Source organism: Lytechinus variegatus, chromosome 10, assembly GCF_018143015.1.
Source record: "Lytechinus variegatus isolate NC3 chromosome 10, Lvar_3.0, whole genome shotgun sequence".
NCBI lineage: Eukaryota > Metazoa > Echinodermata > Echinoidea > Temnopleuroida > Toxopneustidae > Lytechinus > Lytechinus variegatus.
The window spans coordinates 25654075-25665629 of record NC_054749.1 but is presented as its reverse complement, the minus strand read 5'-3'; the positions used below and the strand labels follow the sequence as shown (position 1 = coordinate 25665629).

At 35.6% G+C, this 11555-nt stretch overlaps 1 protein-coding gene across 1 annotated transcript in view; it reads right to left on the bottom strand.

The window, feature by feature from the left end:
* The window catches only part of LOC121422690 (GPI inositol-deacylase-like), a 40302-nt gene that overhangs the window by 11546 nt on the left and 17201 nt on the right, over positions 1-11555 (bottom strand). Inside the window, exons 11-14 of the mRNA XM_041617856.1 lie at positions 9767-10095; positions 4939-5014; positions 3802-3936; positions 2491-2702 (exon numbers count right to left, since the gene is read on the bottom strand). Coding sequence (XP_041473790.1) covers positions 2491-2702; positions 3802-3936; positions 4939-5014; positions 9767-10095 — 752 coding nt within the window. The remainder of the gene's footprint in view (positions 1-2490; positions 2703-3801; positions 3937-4938; positions 5015-9766; positions 10096-11555) is intronic.

Below are 11555 nucleotides of genomic sequence, written 5' to 3'. Positions count from 1 at the left end.
AGAAATAATAAATATGGTAAAAAATGTTACTGAAAAAGGTACATCAAAGTTCCTTAATAAATAATACAGACACAAAAAACAGGTGAATGTTTGTGATTGTGTATTTTTTGAAGGATTTTTTTTTTCTCATGGGGCAATTCCATAAAATATGTACGTCCAACCCCCTATATGTGGGGCCTTCATGAAATTTTATGTCTCTGATTTCTGTTTTTTTTTGACAGTCAGTAATGTTCTCAAGCTTCCATGACTTAATCACTTTATGAAGTGAGGTAAGACTTGAGAAAAATTGGGGTCGGACATACAAAAAGTTTGATTTTATGGAATTGCCCCATGGTTAAAAACATCTTCAAGAACCCTCTTCTCAAATTTCCTTTGTAAATGTTTTCCGTAAAGAGTGGAAGTAACATATCATTGCAATGATTTCTTTTCAGTATTTGTATTTCAGTGCTAATCTGTGACCCCCATAATATCACAATTAATTTCATGGATTTTCTTTCAATACTTTCAGAAGAAAGCTTAAATATATCTAATACTTATTTTTTTTCAAACAAACCGGTTAACATGTTTAACATTCTTTAGGATGATAAATGACTTCTGTAAAAGATTTTGTTTACTTACTATCTCGTACCAGGTGTTGTTCAGTGTATTGTTGCCTCATTATGTCATCTATTAAAACATTTAAGGGCAATTCCATTCTTTTCTTTTTTATCTTTGTAATTTCTTTTGTTTTTGTTTACCGTATGACACAGCACTATTTTTCATTTTGTAAAGGATAGGTAATCGAGTCAAGTCTTGGTTCTTGCTCTCCTTCTGGTATTACTGGAGGATCACCATCAATCTAGGAAATTTTCTTTCATTTTCATGTTTGTTGTCAACATGGAATCACCCTACATGTAAAATGTCAAACAACTGCACTACATAAAGAAATTGGTATAACTTACATGGTCACATGTACAAGCATGGGTGTGTTTTCAATTGATCAACAATGCTATCAGTAAAACTTGTATGACTACTATTCAAATATACAGTATTGGACCTTTGCCCTTGTTCAAAGATAATCAGTTTACATAAAATGTGATAACTACCAAACAAGTGTCATAGCAATGAACAAACATGTTAGCTTAATGTTACTATGGTAACATTGGGCATCAAAGAAACAGCAAAAGATAAGTTACAAATATGTTTACAGTACTCCTGTTTTTTCTCATAGCATTCATACATAGTGGTCAATTCTCTTTATCTACCTGTTTAAATGAACAATAAATATATTTCAGAAACTTGCAGTTATATGACAGCTTTTATTTCAATATTAACTGCAAATATTTTATGATCTATTCCTCTTTACAAATGTGATGAATGAGTTATAAGTGGAAATTATAAAAGTTTCTTATTCAGATAATTTCGAAACTTATATTACTTTGCAATATAAGTGACAAAATATTGCATCCTAGATACAGGCCTTGGGTATAATAACCCACACAAGGAGATACAAATCTAATACAAGCATATCACCACCACTGTAGAAATTTCACATATTCAAATACATGGCAGGGGTTGAAGTACCACATTTTTTTATTGGAAATCTGCACTTTTCACTCTCCAACATGAGCAGAAAATCTCACAGTTATGCTGGACAATGTTTCGATATATTAATAAAATTGTGCATTATTGAAAAAATATTGAATATTTGAACGCGGTTTTATGATATATTGCGGTAACATATGACCAAGATGTTGATTATGAAAAGCTTATCACTATTTATTGACCAGAAACGCTGCTCTGTATTGCTTTAAACCTACTAAGAGCTTCATAAGATGGTACCCAAATGCACATTTTCATGGACTAAAAGAGATGAAAGGCCTTAATTTTGTTCCCTTCTCTCATAGGATTGCAGCTCATGATGAAAGTATATAATGAATTTTAAGATTCGGCGATACATCATCAGCGATAGTTTGCTGGTGATAATTGACTAGAATTGAAATCAAATATTAACCAGCACTATCCTCACAGTATGGGGTCCAAGGGTCTACTTAAAGCCCCTGTTGATAGTAACCCCCCCCCTGCCCAGCAAAGAGATAAAAGATTTAGAATATGAGGCCTTTCAATTATCCCTAAACTGCCGAGTCAACATATTTTTTTTTCATAGCAAACTTTGCAAGGCCTAATGTGCCACAAATTCAGGACCACTTTGATATATAAGCAACAATAGTTTCAAAGCCATGACCTTGAATAATAACTAGATACACACATATTAAAAAAAAACAATCCTAATAAGATATGAAAGCCATAAAATGGACAAAAAATATCATTCCAGAAAAAATGATCTATAAACAAATTATTATGACATTCAAAATTAGCAGGAAAAGGATTGTCATCATAAGCAGTTGTTTCACACAACTCCTTTTATTGGCAACAAGCCCTGATAATACATATTTTTAAAGGGTGAAATAACTCAAATAAAAATAGAAAATTTTATTGAAATTCCCTTACCTGACCAAGTATCTCAGTGTGTGAGACGGCAATCCTCAACCTATAGTGGCATCTAGAGTAAACATATGCATGAAGTTGAACGGGGCGATCGTCATCTGCTGGTCGGCCACTCTGCAGTTTAAGAGACATCACATTGTTCTCCGTTGCCTTGGCAACAGACCATTCATCTTCTTGAAACCAGGGGACATGGAGATGGAGTGTGGTGTTTCCATCTGAAAAAAATAAAGATTTTATTTTTGTATTCAAATACCAGTACTATTTTAAAGCTAGGAAACCTCCCTAGAATTATCACTGAAGGTTAATATCCCTGCCCTATTTCATTACCATAGCAATGCAATTGCCAACAAATTCGGAAAATGGGTCTTGCATATCTTTACCCAAAGACCAATGTTTGTGCTAATTTCATGAGCATTGGTAAAAAACATAAGTTATTCGATCTGCAAGATTTTTACATAATTTTTGCCAAAAAATATTTTTAAAGCAAGACAATTTCTGATACATGCAAAAAATGTGTCTTGCACATCTTTACCTCAAAACCAATGTGTGTCCCAAATTTCATTAGAATTGTTTATAAACCTGAGGAAGTAGTTTTAATTCACCACATTTGCAATGGACTGTCAAGAAGGAAATTCAAGAAAAAACTGTAAATTCCATTCTGTTCTATTTATCGCTAATGAAATAAGAGTAACCATGAAGAATGATAATTCTTATGTACAACAATAGCACATAAAGTTCAAGAGAAAAAACAATAAATGTTTGAATAAGTTTATCATTTCTGTACAGCTACTGACATGGACTATTTTGACCAGACCTTTTAACAAGTCAAATTTTACAACTTAGTGCAAGGGCCTGTTACATAAAACTTGTATTAGCAACAACAGTTTAACGCTACCAAAGTCATTCCATTTGATCAGGGGATAGTATGCTTGCTATCTAAATTAAGCATTGTTATTATAACAAGTCTTTACGAAAACAGACCCCAGCCTGGGCTCCATATTACAGACTTACTATGGTAAACTTGCCATTATTGTGACTTCCATGGAAACCTTGGTACATGTACCTAATGGCTGCCAAGTACTGTTACCATGGTAGCTACAATAATGGAAAAAACTCTTTATACAATGGGGCCCATGTGTGGACAAGGCACGGATCATCTATTTAATATTCTGGAGGTGTTTCTGCGTAATAATCAACAAGATTACGCATATTGAGCTTGACTTCTAAGTCACAATCAAATCTGTGTGTCCTCCCCCCTCCCGGTGTCTTTTAAGGAGATAAGAAATAAAATTGAAGACATTTAAGATGTCTCACCTTTTCTGACAGGATCAGTGCAATGGGCAGGCTCTAGTACAGCAGTGTATGCCTTCCATACTGAGTCTAGGTCAGGCAAGGAGATGTTGAAGAATAGAGTATGTGAATCGTGCTGCTTCATCACTGTCTTTGGCTCTATAATGAAGTAGAAAAAAATAAGATATAAAAAAGAGTATTAGTATTATTTAGGCAATGGATGGCAGTCCTTGGGTCCATTTCACAAACACATGCCACTATGCTAAATTTGACAAACTAACGTTTGGAATATTCATTGTAATTGCCAGTTTGGCTGTGTTATCATGATGGTAGTTGCTGTAAAGGCAAAAGTTCCATAATCGAAAGGTCCTTTATAAAATAAGACCCTACTTTTCTGATTTAGGTTATACAATACAACAAGATTATCACACAAGTAATCATATTTAGTAGAAATAACCCATCCCCACCTGTCATTCCCCCCAAAAAAATTAAAGAAATAAAAAATAAAATAAATCAATCAATCAATACCAATAATAATTTAAAAAAAACATTGAAAACATTTCATCTTACACCAAGCACAAAAGGAATCTAAGAATACTGAGAACATTCAAATTGATTTAAAAGCAATCAGAATTTACTTTGGCAGTACAAATACATTTCTCATTTTGTCTCTCCCTTGATTTGGAGTGGGGAAAATGATAAAAATTATGATAATCCTTTTATCGACCAAAAACAATCGGTTCTATGAATCATTAATCATCTTCTTGAGTGGTCCACACTTTACAAGCTTTGCTTTTCAGTGGGCCACTCCATTTTTCCAACATTTTGGATATATTATCTTCTGTATCAGGTGTATATTCTTTATATTTGGTTTATTTGAATATTTATGTCATTTGTATTTTCTGATGTTATATTTTATTTATTGTAATTATTGCATTATAAATTTTGTTGGAAAAATGAATAAATGAATGAATTATTTCATATCATACCATTCAAACCTCAAATCTTAGGCTTAAAAAAAATCTTACTCCTTTGCTTTCATTATCATTATTATTATTTGGACAACTACAAAATAAAGACAGCCATGTACTCAATTCTGACAATCCATAAGGGCAAGGACATGACGCATGCGCAATTTTATCATGACATGTGGATACTTACTATATGAGAAGAAACCTGGTAGAGTTGCATTGAAAATTCTCCCTGCTCTTCCATGCAAATCTGCTATTACATTGACCTATTGTATGCAGATGACAGAAGAAAGATGAAGACATTATCAAGAATATCTCTTCATAATCGTCTAATATCAAATCAGAGCTTTACATAATCATATTTTGATAATGAAATGAAATGATAGAATACATTTTTTCAGGTCATAAATTGTAGTGCAATTATCGCAAGGCAACTTACTATGAAACACAGTATTTGGTGAAAGAGAAAGAGACATAAAGAGGGAGAGTGAGAGTGAAAAAGAAAGGGGGGAAAGAGACAGAGAGAAAGTCTATCAATAATATATTAACATATATATATTTCATCATGCTCCTTTACAACTGTTTCACATGTAAAGGAGTAAAGGACTCTTTGGCCCGTATTCTCAAGTCAGGTTTAACTTAGACCACGGTCTAACTCTGTGCTAAAATTATGGTAGCACAAAAATTTAAAACTTCTGTTTTTATTGTATATTTCTTATGTTTACCATTTGGTTTTATTTTGCTTTCATAACAAAGAAAAATACCTCAGTTATCATTCCCAGACAATTATGAACGATTCGGGTGTCATATGAGTTAATAAATTGAATGTTTACTGTCGGGGATTCGTGCCCCAATTGACTCTCCATAGTTAAACCACAACTTAAAAACCAGGGTTTAATTCAAACCCGAGTTCAGAATACGGGCCTTTGCTTCTTTGACAAAAATCCTCCTAGATGCACATATCAAAGACAAGGAGTACAACAATAATTTGCCAGAGCAGTGTGTAACAGAAGTTACATCACAATAATAATGCTGCTTTCTGTTCTAAAGGAAATACACTTAAAGGTCAAGTCCACCTCAGAGAAATGTTGATTTGAATCAATAGAGAAAAATCAGACAAGCACAATGCTGAAAATTTCATCAAAATCGGATGTAAAATAAGAAAGTTATGACATTTTAAAGTAATGTTGTAAGTTAGAGCAATTACGGGATCGGAGTTCGGTTCGGAAGTTTTGCTCCTAAAATCGGAATCGGTTCGGATATCGGATCGGAAGATATTCAAAAACAAAAAAATACATTAAAATTTGTATGTGGCCGGCGCGTGGACAAATGCGACACGCTACACTGATGGCAGAATTTGTTTTGATCTCCGACAAAAGCGGAGGAAGAAGATGATGAGTTGTTTTGATCTCCGACATAATCGGAGGAAGGAAAATAAGATAATGACGTTCCAGCGCGCGACACTACCGCCGATCAACGATAGGCCTCTTCTCTACAACATCGTGGTGATGGCGGAGTCCGTCGTGAACTTTTAGAGGCCGCATTACTTACCGAAAAACTCGCACTATTATCCAAAATTGTTTACGATGATATTCACCTTCTCTACAACATCGTAGTGATGGCGGAGGTAATCGTAATCTCATAAAGGTCGCATGACCTCCCGAAAAAGGCGCATTATTATCAAGAGTTGTTTACCGTGATATTCACCTTCTCTACAACATCGTAGTGATGGCGGAGGTAATCGTAATCTCATAAAGGTCGCATGACCTCCCGAAAAAGACGCATTATTATCCAGAGTTGTTTACCATGATATTCACCTTCTCTACAACATCGTAGTGATGGCGGAGGTAATCGTAATCTCATAAAGGTCGCATGACCTCCCGAAAAAGACGCATTATTATCCAGAGTGGTAACCATGATATTCACCTTCTCTACAACATCGTAGTGATGGCGGAGGTAATCGTAAACTCTTAAAGGTCGCATGACCTCCCGAAAAAGACGCATTATTATCCAGAGTTGTTTACCATGATATTCACCTTCTCTACAACATCGTAGTGATGGCGGAGGTAATCGTAAACTCTTAAAGGTCGCATGACCTCCCGAAAAAGACGCATTATTATCCAGAGTGGTTTACCATGATATTCACCTTCTCTACGACATCGTAGTGATAGCGGAGGTAATCGTAATCTCAAAAAGGTCGCATGACCTCCCGAAAAAGACGCATTATTGTCCAGAGTTGTTTACCATGATATTCACCTTCTCTACAACATCGTAGTGATGGCGGAGGTAATCGTAAACTCTTAAAGGTCGCTTGACCTCCCGAAAAAAGATGCATTATTATCCAGAGTGGTTTACCATGATATTCACCTTCTCTACAACATCGTAGTGATGGCGGAGGTAATCGTAAACTCTTAAAGGTCGCATGACCTCCCGAAAAAGACGCATTATTATCCAGAGTTGTTTACCGTGATATTCACCTTCTCTACAACATCGTAGTGATGGCGGAGGTAATCGTAAACTCTTAAAGGTCGCATGACCTTCCGAAAAAGACGCATTATTATCCAGAGTTGTTTACCGTGATATTCACCTTCTCTACAACAACGTAGTGATGGCGGAGATAATCGTAAACTCTTAAAGGTCGCATGACCTCCCGAAATGGACGCATTATTATCCAGAGTTGTTTACCATGATATTCACCTTCTCTACAACATCGTAGTGATGGCGGAGGTAATCGTAAACTCTTAAAGGTCGCATGACCTCCCGAAAAAGACGCATTATTATCCAGAGTTGTTTACCGTGATATTCACCTTCTCTACAACAACGTAGTGATGGCGGAGATAATCGTAAACTCTTAAAGGTCGCATGACCTCCCGAAAAGGACGCATTATTATCCAGAGTTGTTTACCATGATATTCACTTTCTCTACAACATCGTAGTGATGGCGGAGGTAATCGTAAACTCTTAAAGGTCGCTTGACCTCCCGAAAAAGACGCATTATTGTCCAGAGTTGTTTACCATGATATTCACCTTCTCTACAACATCGTAGTGATGGCGGAGGTAATCGTAAACTCTTAAAGGTCGCTTGACCTCCCGAAAAAGACGCATTATTATCCAGAGTTGTTTACCGTGATATTCACCTTCTCTACAACATCGTAGTGATAGCGGAGGTAATCGTAAACTCTTAGAGGACGGATAGTCGTAAATATTACCGCGCATGTCAGCGTGTTCAACTAAATCTTATTTGCCTCCGCTTAAGATCAAAACATATCGTCTTTTCGTTGTTTTTCTTCCTCCATTTTTGTCGGAGATCAAAACAAATTATCACCAATTATCATCATCATCGTTTTGTTCTTCCCCGATTATGTCGGAGATCAAAACAAATCATAATCTTCTTCTCCACCTGCCTTTCCGCTAATATCGGAGATAAAAACAAATCATAATTTTCTTCCCCTTTATCTTCTTTTCCTTCCACCGCTTTTGTCTGAGATCAAAACAAATCACCAGCGCATTTTGACGGCAAACATGTCGCCACGTGTTTTTTTTTTGTCTTGTTATGTTTTGGTTTTTCCGATCCGATTTTTTCCCCACTGGTCAAAAATCGGAGTTCGGAAAAATGTAGAAAAAAGGGGGAAATCGGATCGGATCGGGAATTGGAATAAAAATCGGTTACAGCATTATTTCAAAGTTTCACGCCGTGTACAGCAACGACGTTGAGATCGAAGCCGAAATACAGCCATTCCTGATCACAATATTTTGAAAAATGGTGGATATATTGACATCGAAATGTGCCTAAAAAACTTGTCATGACATTTGGAAGCAAGTATGAGTGATGAGGTGTGCTAGTATTAGTAATCGGCCGGTGCGAAACTGCATTAGCACCGCCTAAAGCACAAAATGTTAAAATAATGGAATTCCACGTGTTCAGGGAGGAATTAAACTTCATTTCACATGACAATGACGAGAAAATAAAAATATTTCATATAATAAAATACAAAAGAAATAGTGAGTGAGTGATGTCAACAGTTCCTCATTTGCATACCGACCGAGATGTGCATACCGGTATAACGTTTTTTTTTAAATGAAGCGAAACTTTAACATGCCATAACTTTCTTATTTTACATCCGATTTTGATGAAATTTTCAGTGTTATTCTTGTTAAATTTTTCTCTTTTTATTCAAATCAAGTTTTTGTTGGGGTGGACTTGTCCTTTAAGTAAAACGTAAAAATAATTGAGATTTTAAATACACCAGGGCCCAGTTGCATTAAAATTCCATTACGGTAACTTTGCCATGCAATGGTAACTTGCATGAAATCCTTGATTTTTATTGGCTGATGATCAGCGTAACCATGGTATTTACCATTGAATGGCAAAGGTAGCAACTTCTATGGAACGAGGCCCTGACCCCCTTTTTTTCTCAAATTATACTTCACTGCATGGATAAGACTGCTCAAGCCATAATACATTATATTATACCTAGATAGATCCTTGTAATTTGATTGGTTGTTTGATATCGTTCATTCAGCCCATTTCGCAATGACGTCATCAACCGTGCAATTTTGGATCCATACGATTTTGTCCATTGCACTCGAGCACCGAGACTGCAGCTCATGCACCAACAGTGCGCATGTTGTAATGACATAACAATCAACAGACCAAACTCGCACTGCATGAGCATGATTGTATTGCATCAAAGTTCATAAATTTCATACAAAAAAAATAATTTTTAGGTGTCACATAAACCAAATAATGAATGTTTTTTATTTGTGCAATGGACAGAATACTTCATTCTGTGAAAGATGAAATAATGATCCATTCAACTCGGCTACGCCTCGTTGAATGGATCATTTCATCTTTCACCTCATGAAGTATTCTGTCCATAGCACTCATAAACATTCATTATTTGTATAATATTGCACAAGTAGACAGTAAACAAAGACATATCATTTTAGGAAGATCCCATGTACAGAGGGTACAGCATACTTTAGGAATTACCTAGATGAGAACTCATATCACAAACCTTATTTGTTCTCGGGATCTTGACGACAATCTGCTTCAAGTTATCAATCCCTAGATTCTTCAGGTCCAGGTGGGCCACTTTCATGTCCGACTTGAGCGGGGGCATAAGCCGCGCCCTCCTGGTGATGTCGACGCCCTCTATACATCGATCCTCGTGGGATCGTATGCAGGCATAGAGCCAGGGGCTGGTGGAGGGTACGGTTGCTGTGATAGTGAAGAGGTCGTGGTTCGGGTCATCGGGATTGATGGGGAACGTGTAGTGGACAGCCTTCTCGACGTGACGTCCAGCAACGTGGTGGAAACCCGAGGGTATCGCTTTGAAGTTATCATCTGTTGAAGATATAGAAAGGGAAAAGATTGGAAAGAAGTAAATATGTGATCTGGCACCCCCAAATCAACAATTCAAATCACCCAAAAGGAATTCAAGATTTTTGGTGAGCTTGAAAAAGTGCATCCTAAGCTTTATTTATTCATTATTTATTTTGTTTTATTTACCCAGGGTAACCCCATCAGTGGACTAAGCACTGTTTTTCTTGGGGGTCTGCATACAAGTAACAAATGCATATGTGGAATACATAAAAACAATGAAAAGGTATTAAACAAGGAAGAAAATATGTTCAAAGAGACAGGCAACCTGCAGGACATACACACAGACATACTGAAATACATGTGTATATGTAGAACAAAAGTCAACAGATATGTATATACATGTACATGTATTTTGCATATGCAAGTCCATAAAGTATATTTCCCTAAGATCATGTTTATTGATTAATTTTGTGTTTACTTGATTGCTCGTCCCTGGAATCAGTCAGATAGGGGTAACGGAAATTATTTTTAATTTAGTAGTTTCTCGCTCTCCAATAAGATGTAGAGAAGGATTGCCTAAAAACTGAACTACAGCTACCACTGTCTAGCTGATTTCAAAGAATGGCAGCGCTATGAGAAAAGGCCTTTTTTCCAGCCTGCCTGTGTGCTTTAAAATGATACGTAACCTGTCAAAATTAATCAGCAATATCCCACATAATTTCTTGATTGAATGAAGAAGAAGTCTAATGAGAGTTAAAAACTAGCACATCAATGATGTGGAGCTCATCCGGCATCTCGCAACACAATTTAACACAATTCTAATTTCAGCCAAGTTGACACTGTAGTGAATTATATTGGTGACATAAATTGAGGATATAGAATTGAAATTGATGAAGAAATGACATAGAAGCATTTTTATGACCTATGAATAAATTTCATATGAATTAAGTATTAATCATCTAGTCAAAGTTTCTTAACTCTGTGTAGAACCTTGGTAAACCTAATGTAGCTCTCAGATGGAACAAAAATAACCAAAATCAATCAACAAATAAGTAAGCAATTTTTGTGAGTTTTGAAAATATATGAATAAATAGCAGATTCAATGAGTTTCAAAATTCTATGTTTACATTTTGTATCACCACCTCGAGCTATCATATAAAGCATACAAAACTAAAATTGATCAACAAATGAAGAAGAAAAAACTCTTTTTGTGATTTATGAATAAATTTTTCATAAATTAGAATAAATAATTTTCCAGACAAAATTTCAAAATTTTGTGTACAAGTTTGATGAACCTCATGCAGCTCTACGAGATGGAAGAAAAAAATCAAAATCTTTCAACAAATAAAGAAGAAGAGGAATTTTCTGTGGTTTATGAATACATTTCGCATAAATTAGAATAAGTATTTTCACTGAAAATTTTCAAAATTCTGTGTAGAAGTTTGGTGGGCCGCATGAAGTTGTACTGGATGGAAGAAAAA